Below are 16,546 nucleotides of genomic sequence, written 5' to 3' on the forward strand. Positions count from 1 at the left end.
TATGAAAACAATTTAAGTCAATATTATACTTGAGTGAGTAGACAGACAAAATTTGGTATTTTCCCATTCTTATGTGTGGAGACGCACTTCATAATGATTGTCCAACCCGTCATTTATAACGTCCAGTCTAGGTTTGACTCATTGACTGATTGATCTCTTCCAGTGTCGGAAGAAGCGTGAGTACAGCAAGTTGGTGATGATATACGAAGAGGACGCGCCGCTGCCGCCACCGCCACCGCCAGAAGACATCCCTATCATTACCATCACTCCGAGCTCGTCCACCGCTGCACCTAATAGTTAAAATAAAAAAGACGGCAAACTATAATGGCCCCGATTCCTGCAGACACCTCCTAATTTTTAAGTTATACCCGTCATATTGGTATCCGCCGAAAAGGAAAGGAACGGATGATTAACAACTGTTAATTTTAAAATGAATGAGTAATTCGGGCCAATAAGGTGGCATCTCGCTGGAATGCAACCCATTTGGCGTGTGCTGTCAGGTTATTTCTGTCGGGTTATTGACTAGTATAAAAATTGGCAGGGATTTTAAAATTCCTGCCTAAAATTTACTTGTGATCCATAAATTTCATACCTGTTGGTTACCCGTCCCTTTCTTTTTAGGCGGATAAGAATATGATAGGTATAACTTAACTTAAAATTAGATGGTGTCTACAGGAATCAGCACCACTATATGAGTTATTATAAATTAATTAAGTAATAAATCGACCTGACATATCTGTCTAATTAACTTATACTGCCTTTACACACCAAACTTGTCGTTAAACGTTATCAACTTGTAAAATATATTTCGTTTTTCCAAGCACGAGTGTCAGATTGGTTGCTATAATAAACACTAGAGTGACATCTACATTAGAATATTATTATCACTAATATCTCACAATTTGAGTTCTTCGACATAAGCTAGCATAACAGCCGCTACTTACAATAATTAATCTTAATATTTTACTTTAGGATTAAATTACCCATAGTGAAGGGGATTATTAGACTATACAATATCGCTTATTAATTAGGTATTTAAGGTAAGAATTAGAGAGAAGTAAAAAGACAATCTGAAATGCATCATTAATTTATTTGGTTATGTAGGCTTCGCTTGAAAGTAAAAACAAGTTTGAAATTTAATAAGATGTTGCAGAGATTAGCACAACATTTTGGACATCGAATGGGGTATAGAATCATTCTTACATTATCTTGTCTACCTATACATATGCACTTAAAATCGAGCACAATTTTGGTAACGTGCCATTAACATTGATGCAGATTATTTTTTGCATATTATTTTATTGATGCAGTAGATTTTATCATAATGTGAATTATTGTATACTTAACGCGTGATGTGTAAAGATGACAGTAATCCTCAAGACTGCATTTATTTGAGGTTATAGAATTTAAATAATCTCAAAACGAATTGTACATTAACATGCAATATAGTGATCAATTGTATCTATATTATAAAATTAACACAAATATTATTTTAAGAACAAAAATTTTTGAGGTAATCTTAGGTAATATTATCATAAGATATATTTTATTTTGCTAAGTTACATATTTTTGTTATAAGTATTATGGATCTCTATTTCTGCAGATTTAGTGATTTATAGATTCTGACTTATCTCTAATCTCTACATGCGTAGGTAGAGGCAATGTAACACAAATGCGAAGACAACTCAATCTACAAAATCTTAGAGCAACACGAGGATAAGAGTTGCTCTTATATTATCTTTGCTTCTCTATGCAATCAAAACTATTTCGTATCCTAGAGTATTTCGTATCTCGTGTCCGGTTTGTGATATAGATAGTTATGGATTTTAAAGAGAAAGGAATCTACACGTGCAGTCACGGCTATACAGTGCACGAGCATATCTTCTTGGCGTGCCTCTCCATTACTGGAGGTTGGTGATCAGCTCATCAGATCACGGAATGTGTCTCTCTCTCGCCATAGGTAACAGCTATTCGACCTTCACTACGTTCGCCCACTCCTTGATGTCGACAACCATGTCTAGGACCCAAGATATCACCCTACAATATAACTTGAGGCAGGCGATATCTATCATTTCTGATACGTGCCCTCTCTCTGTACTCCTCTCTCGTGCATTTCATATAAAATCATATAAGAAGTATAAAGTTATTTTGCTAAATTATAAATATTAATGTAATAATTGGTCCTATATTGATTGTAATGACTATTAATTACCCTTGTGATCATATTTGAAGTCTACATTTCGATTATATCGATAAATGTATCTATCGAGAATTTGGGTACAACCACAAAGAGACGTATCACAGATGTATCGAGAAATAACGCTATAGCTATTCCCCTCCGGTCGCCTGCCCGAGCCTCGTGTTGCTCTATGACAAAATCTGTGATAAGTTGCAGTAGTCATAGAGTTTATAATTGTTGCTTTTTTATCATGTTATTTTGTGTTATTATTCCCATGACATTATATAATGTACTTACCAATTACTATATCTTGAGTATTTTTCGTATTAATATATTTGTGACCGATTTCCCTGCTTAGCCTGTTTTTAAGCATTTAAAGCATGTTCTGTGGGTATTGTTATCTGTGAGACTTCTGTCTAATTTTATAGATCTATTTGATGACATTTTTGTCTGTTGCTTAAGTTTTTAACATACAAAAAATAGAATAGAAACTACAACCTTTTCACATAACACATTTATACTGAAAGCTTTACTCAGACCAAAGCCCAAACTACATTATTTGATTCAATATATAATTGCTACTAAAAGGTGTCATATTAATTTCTCGCGTGAGTGTGGATTATGTTTGTATTTATAAGTCATAATTATAATTCAGATCGGTGTTAAAACAGGGTCACTGATTATATTAGCCGCTAAGTTGAAGGATGCGCTATACGTTCAAATTAAAACGAGTTAGGACCATTTGATTTTTACTCCGTTTCAGTTATAAGAGGTACAGCTACATGTTTTATATAACAATCAAGATAATAAAATATGTGTTATATTATAGTGTATGCCATGCCGATTGTAGTTCACATGTTATCTACATTAATATGAACACTGATAATATATATATATATAAATATATATGTTGTACAGGTCGTCCCGAAAATAATGGATCGAACGTTAGTGTTAGATAGCTTAATTTTATCTAAAACTAATTTGATCAGTTTTTAATATATTCTTACATTATTTATTTTTCACGGTTTTTATGGTTCCGTATCTCAAAAAGAAAAAAAACGGCACCGTTATAGGATTTGTTGTTCGTCTGTCCGTCTTTCAGTCAACCCTTTTTTCTCGGGAACGCGTAGTGGTAACAAGTTGAAATTGTAATATTTATGTCTTCAGTCCCCTGAAGCTGTAAAAATTAAGTTTCTAATCATTAACGCAATCTAAAGATAATTTTAGCTTCATTTTCGTAGGGGAATCAAAACCTGTGTAGTATTTCCCATAGACCAAGAATCATGAAATTTGGCAAAAAGGAAGGACTTACAGCACAATAAACATTTGATCCATGATTTACAGACAGCCTGTATTTTAGTCCATATTTTTCGACAATAAATATTAAACCGAAGTTCGAAGATCGAACGAACAGTGTATTTTAAATATTATTATGTATATTTTAAATATTAATATGTATAAAATACAAATAATGTTATAATAAATCAGATAATATATGAAACGGTGCCTTAAGAATAACGAATAAATATTTAATTAATTTAAAGAGAAAATATTCATATATTTTGCTAAATAATTATTTATACATAAATGACTATTTGTTGTTAATTTGTGATGAAAGTTTAAGTTCAGATTCAACAGGAATAGGAGTTAAATTAAAGTTCATGTAATCAATCATATTGATTAGGTATATATATGTCCGTACGTATATAACATTCCTGTTAGATTTAGTCATGCGCTTTCGTTGTTTAACCTATTATCTATGTAGTTCGAAGCGAAAGGGGAGTTTTGTGAATTTTATTAAGAAAATAAAAGAAACGTATTTTAAGTGTTTTCATTTCGAAAATGTTTTAAATATAAGTGTACTACATAATGAACAACTGTGTTTCCTTTTTCTTTATTTCAATTAAGTACATTATGAATACGAGGAGTGTTCAATAAAAAGTGAGGATGAGATATACATATTCCTTGGAAGGAAAAAAATACTGGCTGGCATACCACAAAGTTATTGACTTTGTTTCTTTTGAAAAGATAATTTCTTTCCTACGTGTCGGAACGTGTTCAAATATGGGGATAATTGAAATTCGCGCAATATTAAAATATCTGCTGAGCTGAGAACTTCACTACATTAGGGGTTAATGTTCCGCCATATTGTACAGTTGGGCGGTGGTGTGCCGAGTTTAAGTCTGGATGAACATGCACTAAAGACGACCCTCGCGTTCCTCGCTTTGGACGCCCCAAAAATATAATAACAGATCGGCGAGTTACTACTATTCGTTATACGTGCTAGAATATAGGGGATCAGGTAAAGTTTTTTAGGACTTTATGTTTAGAAAAAATAATATACCAGGTGTGTAAACCTAAAATATACTCGTTCTCACATTTTATTGAACATCCCTCGTACGTATCCATTTATAAAGCAAGTCGTATCCATATCCCTATTTTTTTTATTAACTCGACAATAAATGACGAGTAATAAATAGTACCGTTATTTGACAACAGATGGCAAACATTATAGTATTGCCATCCGACAATAGATGGCACTTAACGTGTAGTAAGTACAACTATTCAACAAGAGATGGCAGCGATCTTTTAGTACAACTATTCAATAATAGATGGCGATCGTTCTATATAGTATTGCCATCCGACAATAGATGGCACTTAACGTGTAGTACAACTATTCAACAAGAGATGGCAGCTATCTTTTAGTACAACTATTCAATAATAGATGGCGATCGTTCTATATAGTATTGCCATCCGACAATAGATGGCACTTAACGTGTAGTACAACTATTCAACAAGAGATGGCAGCTATCTTTTAGTACAACTATTCAATAATAGATGGCGATCGTTCTATATAGTATTGCCATCCGACAATAGATGGCACTTAACGTGTAGTACAACTATTCAACAAGAGATGGCAGCTATCTTTTAGTACAACTATTCAATAATAGATGGCGATCGTTCTATATAGTATTGCCATCCGACAATAGATGGCACTTAACGTATATACTACAACTACTCAATAAGAGATGGCAAGCTATCTTTTAGTACAACTATTCAATAAAAGATGGCATCTATCCTCTAGTAAAACTACTCAACAAAAGATGGCAATCATTCTTTAATAGTATCGCCATCCGACAATAGATGGCACTTAACGTATATAGTACAACTATTCAACAAGAGATGGAAATGATTCTATATAGTATCGCCATCCGACAATAGATGGCATTTAACGTATATAGTACAACTATTCAACAAAAGATGGCAATAATTCGAATAGTATCACCATCCAACAATAGATGGCACTTAACGTATAGTACAATTTCTCAACAATAGATGGCAGCGATCTTCTAGTACAATTAATTATCAATAGATGGCAATTATTCTACATAGTATCGCTATCCGACAATAGATGGCACTTAACTATTTACTATAACTATTCAACAAAAGGTAGTATACATCGTATATAGTACCATATTTATATATGGCATTAATCTTGTAGTACAATTGTCAACAATAGATGACGATCATCTTGCACAGTACCGTTATCTGACAATATAACGATATTCATCCTGAAGTACAACTATTCAACAAAAGATGGTAGTCCACTGTAGTCTTTTGCATGTGGTTTAACTACCAAAAGCATCCGACGCATTATTTAGGTCAAGGTAGTATTCCTTATTCTATGGTGGAGGTAGGTATTTTATACTTGTTGAGTTTATTTCTTTACATCTTTGTGACGATATTCCATGATATGACTTGCAGTAGTGAAAGTATTCTCCAATTTGCGGGTTGATTGCGTAGGTACAGAAAAATCACGAGAGAAGTCCGTTTTGACGTTTGCTTAACTCATGCCTATGCCCTGCGCCGCGGCTTATGCTGAGCGAGCTCCTTTTATTCCGGACGCCACCGCAGATGATCGGGCCGTTAGTGCGCGTTGAATTTTTAATTACTTGTTATTATTATTTATTTAATTTATATTTTCGTTTGTTTTTTTTTCTTTTTGTGTGGATTCTGTTCTGTTATCCAAGAAATTAGAAGGTTAAACGAAGGCAAATCTGTACCGCGCCAACTGTATTTTTTTGGGGAACGTCGCCTAAAAGGCCCATATTCAGAATTTTATATCATGCAGAATTTTCCGTCGCAAAAGTATGGAACTGAAAATATTTAAAAAAAACCGTAAAGTTTTCATGAATTTTCCGAGGGAAAATTCCACTCGTTATCAACTCAGAATCATGGTCTGAATTATTTCCCTTAGTATTCGATACGGTGTCACTAAATTGTATGCTTATACTTGTATGGCTTGGCTACCTGTACGTACTTGTACGGGGTGTAAGTGACATCGCAACGAATACTGAGGGGGATGATTCAGGTCATTAGTCTGAGTTAATATCAAGTGTAATTTTCGATCGCAAAAGTATATAAATGAAAATAATTAAAAACAAACACAAAAAAGTTATGAAAATTGCGACGTAAAATTCCACCTGATATAATTCCACTTGAATAGATCAGAATCGTGGTCTGAATCATTCCCCAAAGTTTTCGTTACGATGTCACTAACACCCTGTATAATATCATACTTTAAACGGGATGTCGATGCAGGGTTCAGTAATTTGATTCTCTTGCACCGAGAGTGAGCCCTAGCGGACGAAAATTAAGTTATTCTCCATCATATATAATAATATACTTATGTGTAATAACAATTACATAGTACTTTGCTTTTAGAACCTTTAAAAGCTTTCAGAGGAAAAGTAGTACCTATATGAAGTTATGTTTTTTAAAGTAAACCGATGTGGTCTCCATCAGTGCACCAGGTACCTATGTTTCCATTAAAATTGGCGGACGCCTGGTAATTAGATTAAAATATCGATCCTTTGTTGGTTTACTTCCGGACACGGCGCCGCGCAGAGTCGCGCTGTGCTAGCTAGGGAGATCGCGTCTAATTTTTCGGGATCAATCCCGAAGCACAATATGACGAGATCCCGTTCGAGATTGACGGGATTGGGCGAATCTCTTTGAGTTGTACTTTTTGCTGATTTCCAAAGAAAACTTAATTATTTAGTTAGTTAGTAATATTGAAAAATAATAGTGTTACTACAAAACAAAGACTAAAAGATAAACTATGTTTAAAATATAATCCGCATACGAAAGAAGTCCCGAAGGCCGCGGCGCTACTGTCGCAGATCCTGCATAGAATTATTATGACTTGTCAAGTTAGTTTCATTAAAATCCACCGACTTCTTTTGTGGCGCGAAATACTATTTCAAACCTAGTTTATTTTTAGTTTGTGTTTTGTAGTAACACGGTAAAGGTTTTGTTTTCTTTTGAAAAAATATTTTGTTTTAATTAACCTCACTATCACAAACAAGCAGTTTTCATCGTTTTCAGCCATCCTAACTTTACATTTTTTATGAACTAGACGAGGTCCAGCAAATTTCGAGATCTCGAATTTGCGATCTCGAGTCGGGATTGCATTCCCTAGTACTACCCCATTTGGAAGTACCTACCTACGTTTGACTCTCACTATAAGGTCGCATGTTCGAATTCAGCACGGGCCTAAACTAATTTTAATATTTTATGTATTTTTTAAAGAACGTATAGTGTCCTGTGTCGTGGTTTTTCTTGCAGTTTCCTTTCCCCGAATAAATAGGTTGTGAGAAGCTGCAGTATTTGTAGGCTGATGAGACGTTCGTTATGTAAAAAAAATGACGGTAAGTGTAACTATGTTACCTGACTACTGAATAAAGATATTGAATTTGAATAGTTTTGAATTTATTTTCGATTTCATGTTTGGATCATAAATTATTACCACGTGATCATTTATGATTCAAACATGAATTCTCTCTTCTTTTCTCGTGTGGCTTCTGAAATGGATGACCAACCTCGGCAACTCTGGTTTCAGAGTTATTTTTAAGCCGTCAAAGTCACCTCATTTAAAACAACTAAGTGATTATTCAGAATTCTTTATACGAGTAGGCTAGTCAGTTGTACATAAACTGACACCCGCGATCCATAATGGGCAGAGTAGGTAGGTACTAATTATAGAAAACAATTTTGATACGGTTTGGTGTGAGTCTGTTCAATTCCACTCAACGAGTCTTTAATTATTAAATGTGTACAATAGAGACTCTATTTAAAGAGACATTCTCCGAACTAAGACAGGAGCGTGCATTACGTGCTTAAGTTATACATTTAGAGGTAATAATTTCCTCGCGCGCAGCACGCACACATACACAAAACGTGTTTATACAGTGTAGCTACAATCACCCACACAGGCGTGACGTCACCACAGCGGGTCTACCTGCGCAAGAGTCGCATTCCGTCACCTACCTCTGCGATTGGCCGGTGAGCCTCGAAGGCTTCGAAATTCCAGTTTTAAATTTAGAAAGTTATTTTAGTGCTTGTGTTCAGTTTGGTTTCTCAAAATGACAACATTATAAGGTAAGTGACACTAAAAATTTTCTTTAAAATTTAGTTATCTATACGTAAAGGCTGTGTCAAAAATGGTTTATGCAGTGTATAGAGGTGTCCTCGGGTTGAAGGAAAAATCATTAAGTAAGCCGTTTTTCTTATCGTAGCGCGATATAAATTACTACGTATCTGTACGCGACACATATTTAACTACAACGAATATTGCAATTCTTTTTCATTTTAATTTAAAAACAAAAGCGATTTTCACGTAGTTTAGTGTCAGAACACCTGTTGAAATAACAACGTAACTAATTATCATCACGTGATAAATCTATACAATACTGTTGTGATCTAAGTGTTTTTATGCGACATTATTAGCCGATGACTAACTCACAAAAATGTTAACTTAAAAACACATTTTTTGCGCCCACTCGTGACGTTACTGTGCGTTTAAAAACGACTTAAAATGCTATTGTTGTACACAGGTACGTCAATACATTTTACTACTAACACTTAAAAGTTTTTAATTGTTAAATAATATAGGAAAATTAAAATAAAACAGTCAACCACGTTATATTCCCATCCGTGATATTAATGGACCTAAGAACGTTTAGGTGTTTATTGTTTGAAAGTAAGTAGGTAGGTAAAATTATTACGTTTATCTTAAATCCATACACGAAGACTTTCACACTGTTTATTGAAATATACCTATAGGTAATGTCATGTACCCACTGTAGAACCCTGTCGCACTACCATATTTGACATTTAATGAGACTGACGGTTTAATTTGTCAAAAAAGTTAATGTGACATGGTTTCAAAGTGTATATAATATATTAGTACTCGTGACCGGACCGTAAATTCGGCTTAAATCGTTTATATTTTTTACTATTAAAATCTTTATACTATTAGTAAAAAAATTGTAAAAGCTTTACTATTTCAAAAGACTATAAAAAGGGACTTGCGTGAAGGGAATATGAGTAAATGAATGAGACGCAAATTTCAACACTGAGAAAGTTTGAAGTTTTACAAACCTAGCAACATCTCCTCTGTTTTGGTGGTATAAGGCCTTTTTTACAAATTTGATTGAACTCATGGCGATGGGTAAATAACCCCTTCTTAGCTTCTTCGACTGTAGTTGAGCTGAATGTCCAAAAAGTAAGATGATCCGTGCTCCGGAAGGCAAGTTAAGCCGTTGATCCCAGTTACTACTTACGATGTAAGTAAGTAGCCGTTTCAGGGGCCTTTGGCGGCTCAATAATAACCCTGACACCAGGGTTGATGAGGTTGGTAGTTCACCTCACAACCCACACGATAGAAGAAGAAGATCAATTTAGTAACTTTGACAAGTAGTTTGTACTTTATCATCATTACTTACTTATTACTTTTTTTAAATAACCAACTTGAAAGTAAGTATTATATTGAATAGGTTTAACTCTACAACCACTCTAAATGCTGAGGCCCCAATCCCTCCGTTCGATAAAGTTTTATCTGAGCGCATCGTGGCCCGATTGGCTTCTGTTGTAAAGCCTTTGAAAGGGTTGTGTTTCTAACAAATGAGGAACCTGTCTAAATCCATGCGAGCATGAATTATAAGGTAGTTCTCCGTGAGAACTATTACCGGGAAGAGCTGGGCTTCTGTTTTCAGTAAATCAGTCAAGTGTAACCCACTGATAACTGCTATTTCTCTTTACCGAATTACACAAGCCAGTGAGGGCCGTAGCCAACGCGATTAACAATGCAAGTATAATTAGTTAAAAACACTTAATGAGTGACGTATTCCAACATCTACAAAATAAAATATACATTTTTGTAAAATCTTAATCTACGTCGTTGAGCCGCCAGTAATAATAATAGGTTACCACGAGTTACTTTAGCGGAGTGTTTTTTTTTTTATATTTTATCGTACTAAGATCAACATTTCTACATGTAGGTTACAAGTTACGTATAAATAAAAAGGAGCAGGGATCAAGTACAAACAAAGAGTAGGTAACGAAGCCTATAGTTATTTAAAAAAATAAGTAAGAAAAGATGATAAAGTACAAAGTAGTCGCAAAAGTTACTAAGTTGAGAAAAAGCTAAGAAGGGTTATTTACCCATCGCCGTGAGGTCAGTCAAATCTGTAAATGCCTCAGTAAGTATAAAAAGTGGCGTTACCCAGCCCCTTGTGGGTAAGGATTTTCGAGAGAGAAGGATTTCGGGAACGTTAGAGCAATGATTTCGAAATTCAAATTCTGACTACAGGGCTCTTTGTTTCCAGCCGCTTTGTCTAGTTCACTAAGACAGATGCGCTTTGCATCGGGTCTCAGGGTACTCGAGTGAACGTGATCCACGTCCAGTGGCATCAATATGGCACACGATGTAACACTGTAAACAAGTTTTACGACCATATCAAGTAGTAACAGCCATTTGACTGTATCTCTACCTCGTCAAGTGAATGTGACACTGGTAATGAGTTACAATGAGTTTGATGATAATGAGGCTTACTCGCCTCGTTTTTTATGGTACGTTTATGTACCTACCTGTGGGACCTCTTGTAGGTACTATGAAGAAGAACAGCCATTTAGTTTTCTTAAACTGAATATTTTTTGTTTCAATCCCTGCCATAGAATACAGTTATGTAATGATGTTGTAACGCAGTTGGGGCAGTTTGCAGTTTTGATGCAGCTATACCAAAAGGACAAAAACTATGTACATCGAACTACTTATCTACTACTACATTTTTAAATAAACATTTCATTCTGTCTACTTTTTCAAACTTTGATCAAAGACGAGGTAAAAAGTAGTTATGAAAACTAGCAACAGTGAATCGTAATCACCTAGGTTTTTTTATATTGTTCTTAATAAAGGACTCGTTCACTGTAAATATTCAGAACACCTCCAGCATGTCTCGTTTGTTAATTTCTAATACGGAAAAAAATTATAATATTCTCTTGTACCCAGCACCGCCGCAGCATTTTTAGGCCGTGGATAGGCTGTTTATGTATGTTATGTTATTTGCCTAATACCTTAACTAAGCGTTTTGAATATCGAATGAACTCCATACAACATACATAAACTCACAGCCGCCTGTAATTCTTAACACCTTCAAGGACAGAACGTCTAAAGACGTTTCGATTCTAAGTTGTCATACTCTCATACTACCTATTATGAACCATCAATGACCCATGGTCTCTGTCCGTGAAAGGGTTAATGGGGTAGACAGAGCCACAAGTAATCAGAAGACAACTGGCAGCCAAGTATAAATTATACCTGATATATTTTCCCGGATTTAAGACGTACCTGTAGCTAATGACACACGAAGTGTGATATCATTAAGATAATCATAGTGATTCATTGTGTTGCACTACTGAAATGAACATCTTGTAAGTACCTACTATAAGAATAGAAAAGCGGTTATCAAAACGGAAATGTTAGATTTGATAACACTTACCACCATGATTCATACCTAATAATTATGTTACGCACTACTAAGTATTTTGTGAAAAACTTCGGTGAAAAACTACCTACAGCTTGAATGTAGATAATTTATATAGTTAAGTAGGTATGTACCATATTAATTCACGCTCGTTCTCTGTTTGGGTGAAACAGTCGAAAAGTCGTCGAAAAACAGTTTGCAAGCATTCTAGTTTAGATGACACAAACTTCAAATTCTAAAGGGAAATATTTAATTTAGTTTTAGTTTTACAATTTAACCGCGCCCTAAAAATGTTCATAAGATTTATAGATCTGTAGGAATGAGACTTATAGGACTTGTTTATTACAATATAATGCTTTTAATATTTTTTTCGTAAGATGATTAAAATATACCCACCTACCTATTCTTAGTAAACGTTAAGTAAAAGATTAAGAACAAATAGGTAAATGCGATTCCCGTAATAATTAGGTACCTATACAAAAATATACAATACCGTTCGAGGCAAACCAGCAATAGGTAATTCCCGTAAAGGAAACCAAGATGCGACGGGACGAAGACGATATCGAAACGATGGCCTAGAACGGGAAAAGGTCAGACGTCCATCCGACGAGACGATATTGAAAAGACGGCCCACAGGAAATAGGGCCAAATGGCCCGGTACTTTCGAATATGGCGCAAATGGGCAATATTTCTATAGATAGCTATTTGTGGAAATATTGTATTGTACAATATAAAAGCATGAAAATTATTTAATTTTTGTCACAAGTAGGTATCTACTAGTAATGGTAATCTTGTCGCACGTGATTAGGAAATGATGAAATGTGCTAAAATATTATATTTTTTTATGTTTCACGTGACTTATTTTAGATTTGACGCTAAATCAAGTTAGTTCGAGGATTCACTATTGCGGGAGGGTTCAGAATTATAGCTAAGTACGTGACGCGACGAACGAACGAACATACAAGCGAAGTTAACCAAATAAGCCTGCGGGCAGGTACATTTTGTTATTTTAATCAGTAATGTAAACATGTTTGATCATTGTCAGAAAATTTCCCACCCCAATTCATACACTACATCATGTCAGTCGTGTATGTATTTAGATAGATTATCATCACTAATTTAAAAGCCACGCTCTTGGTGGCGTAGCATTTTCCACGCTACTTTTTTAGGGAAAAATAGGATAGTGCTGGTTTCCATCTTGCCTTCCGCCCCCTTTTTTAGATAGATAGATAGACAAAATACTTAATTGAGGACAATGGACACAAGATACAGAAATAAGGACTACAGATACAGAAAGACATAACAGGCGGCCTTATTGCTCATGCAGCAATTTTTTCCAGGCAACCTTTGGGTACTTACAGGAAAATTTAGCGGTCTATCCATTATAATTAGACATCCACCTACCCCGTCTGTCGATTGAGCTATTTATTAGCGAAAAGGTTAAAATTATACACCTAGAATTGTCATAATGGCACTTTGTGTCTGCCACTTTCTCTTTCGAGCAGTGTTCATATAATGAGCAAGTAATCTCTCTTTTCCGCGCTGCGTTTGTCTTATCCGTGTAAGCGCGAAAAAATCAAAGTCTATGGTTATAAATAAAATATTTTATACGCTATGTGAATATAGTGACGAAGCAGGATGCAATCATAGAATGCAACCTCACATCAAACGATCAAATCTTCACCTCAAGCAATCAAAAATACAGAAATCTGCGATGTTGCAGAGTTTACTAGAGAGATATCTAGGGAAATAGCCTATCAATCGACTTACTCTACCCCCTTTAGGCGCAGTACCTACTAATTTTAAGTTTCAGTTTCGTAGGAATTTGTAGCACGTTATAATTATATACCTACAGAGCGAAGCAAAGTAAAACCAGTTACAATATTCACCGCCGCAAGCTGATGACAAAGTGACTATGAATTTATAAAACCATGCTAATAAACCTATGAACATTTTTTGCGTGCATGAGAGATTATTTGACTAACACAAAATTCATCCATAGCGGGAATTTCATCCTTATATTGTGGATATATATCACCAATCCTCCGTTTTCCGTTTTCCGATAAGTTACAATTATTTTGATTTAAATATGGGTTAAAAGTTAGAACATCCAAAAGGTCGTGCAAAATAATGCGACGCATTCGTAGCCACCTTTGCACAGGAGTGAGACAAAATTGACATACTTATTAATAATTTACTGCATTCAAAGTACTATTATAACCTTTCTGTGTAGTTGATACTTTGGTGGTAATTCATTAGCGAAGTCTGAACATTCATGACGTGTTGTGACGCACGCGCTGCCGGCATTCCCACCGGCACTCGAGTGTGCAGCGGAACATCGACGAGTATTGCCTGTTTGGGACATGCAAATGGATTTACTGGCATTTGCTGTGCACGATTTCGCTTTGAAATATTTGATTTGTTTCTGACAAACGTTTACGTCCGGATTTCTATGTTGGCTGTCAGGTGCGCGTAGTATTTGAGATAACGTAGAGAAATATCCGGGGCTAACCGGCCTTTCATATCCGGAGTGCCCCATCGGCGGGACATACTCGTATTGCACCGTTCAATTTGATTATAAGAATGTTTACAGCGGCGTGCCGGCACTTTGGTGTCCTGGTCTTTTATGACGTTAAAACGAAGGGTAGCGTTTTGTGCAGTGAGAAAGCCTATTTGCTGTCGAGCTGGCTTGTCAGTTTATTTTTACAGTTTCCCTAGTTTTACGACAGCGCGTAGGTAAAAAGATAGGTGCATTGTTTTTTTATTAATACTGGATGTATTAGTTGTGCGAAGTCAAACTCTTTTATTGCAACAATAGTGTAGGCGGCACTAGTAGGTTGCTTCTGCTGTATTTGTTACATGAAACTATGGGTCTTATTAGTAGTAAAATAGAGTAGTTTTTAGTGAGTATGGTGTTGCGTATGACGATGTGTACGCAAACATTAAATACTGGCGGCTCAAGCCACTCGCGTCGCCATTCCCTGCATACAAATGAGAGGAAAACAATAATATTATGTGATTGTTATTCGAGGCGTCTTCAAGCTTTCCTTGGCAGTCGACTTATGGCGACTGGGGCCGTGCCGTTCGCTGCCTACACCTTGTCGTTCCATTGCTGACAATAAGCTGGAGTAATATTAATAAAGTACTCAAAAAATACTTTTTCGCTATTTGAAATAAGTACAAGCAACCCCAGGATTACACATTTTTTTTAAATATAATAAGCTATGTATTAAATTAGGTATAACATGCGAGATTTTCCCGCGATAGTAGATTAAAGTTAGAAGTTGCTAAGCTATATTAGCTAGCTACCTAAGTGCCTACATTATTACGTTGCTAAAGGTGTATGAAGTTTTCATCACATATTATTATTATAAGAGAAAATTCCATGATCGTGACAGGTGTTATATAATTGGAATTAAAGGTGTAATGAGTAGATAGATAAGTATTGTTTAAAGCAAACGGCAGAGCTGCGCGTGCGCTAGAGCCTCGATCTCAAGGTAAGCCGGCATTAGATCACTACACGCCGCGCGAATCACGTTCCTCTGTACTTCTTCAATCGCTTTGTTAATCTGTTTGCAATAATATATCAATTATTTAGAATAATTATTGGTCTGCGTCGTCCCACCGCTGGGCAGTACCTGTAATATTATAAATGTTGGAAAAATGAGGTAACGGAAAGGTGGCCAGTAGGTGACATTCCCGTGAATGTCCCCAAAGTGGGAATGTTTCTGTTACTAACATATCTTTAACAGTAAGGACACTGGCTGCTTTTCTTTCTCAAATTGTTCTTCCTTGTACTCTGATTTTAGCTGCCTAAAAGTTAGGTGTCGTATCAGGTGGCCAATCATATTTCCTCTCCGGTTCTCTATAGTCTTCAATATGGTTCTCTTTTCTTCAACTCTTTCCAGCACTTTTTCATTTGACACCATACACAAATATTATAGAAGGAAAAATTGAAGGGAAGAGAGGAATGGGTAGAACTAGGAGAGCATTTATGAAACATTGTTTTAAGTTTACGCGGTTATTATCATAATTAAAACACATAATAACGGGTTCTTACCGCGTTTAAATGGGAATATGAGACTCCCGATATTTCGACACTGTTGCAAGTGCCATGATCACGGGATGATAGTCATCCCGCTCTCTCGCGGTAAGAACCCGTTATTATGTGTTTTAATTATTTATGAAACAAATAAAAGAGAAGGTGCAAGTCATGTCGTATCAGGAGGTGAAGGTTTTGGCGGGGAGAAGAGAGGAATGGCGATTACTCCAGCGACAAGAGAGCAGCTCTTAAATAACTTTTGCGCCTTTTTACCACTTTGGGATTATTCCCGTGAACGCCACATCACTGATGGTGACGCTATTAAAACACGTTGAATGTAATATGCAGGCTTTACAGTGAACTACCCGTCTGGGATACTCCAGCTGTCTATGTGTAGGTGCAAGTATAAAATTTTCATCTCGAAAATATTTAATGAGGGCAGACCCAACTAAACTGGCAAGGAGATGTACCGTCCAAATAAGGAAGGCTACGCACTTA

The 16,546-nt window shown here is 35.7% G+C and overlaps 2 protein-coding genes across 10 annotated transcripts in view; both read left to right on the plus strand.

Moving 5' to 3' along the window:
• The window catches only part of LOC126380503 (period circadian protein), a 50,660-nt gene extending 46,656 nt beyond the window's left edge, over positions 1-4,004 (plus strand). For all 9 annotated transcript variants that reach the window (XM_050029949.1, XM_050029955.1, XM_050029957.1 and 6 more), the window contains one exon: positions 164-4,004. In XM_050029949.1, coding sequence (XP_049885906.1) covers positions 164-301 — 138 coding nt within the window. In that variant the 3' untranslated portion in view covers positions 302-4,004. The remainder of the gene's footprint in view (positions 1-163) is intronic.
• Positions 4,005-8,461: 4,457 nt separating this feature from the next.
• The window catches only part of LOC126380531 (protein grindelwald), a 37,187-nt gene continuing 29,102 nt past the window's right edge, over positions 8,462-16,546 (plus strand). The window contains exon 1 of the mRNA XM_050030002.1: positions 8,462-8,620. The gene's annotated coding sequence lies outside the window, so the exon portion shown is untranslated. The remainder of the gene's footprint in view (positions 8,621-16,546) is intronic.

Source organism: Pectinophora gossypiella, chromosome Z (genome assembly GCF_024362695.1).
Source record: "Pectinophora gossypiella chromosome Z, ilPecGoss1.1, whole genome shotgun sequence".
Classification (NCBI taxonomy): domain Eukaryota; kingdom Metazoa; phylum Arthropoda; class Insecta; order Lepidoptera; family Gelechiidae; genus Pectinophora; species Pectinophora gossypiella.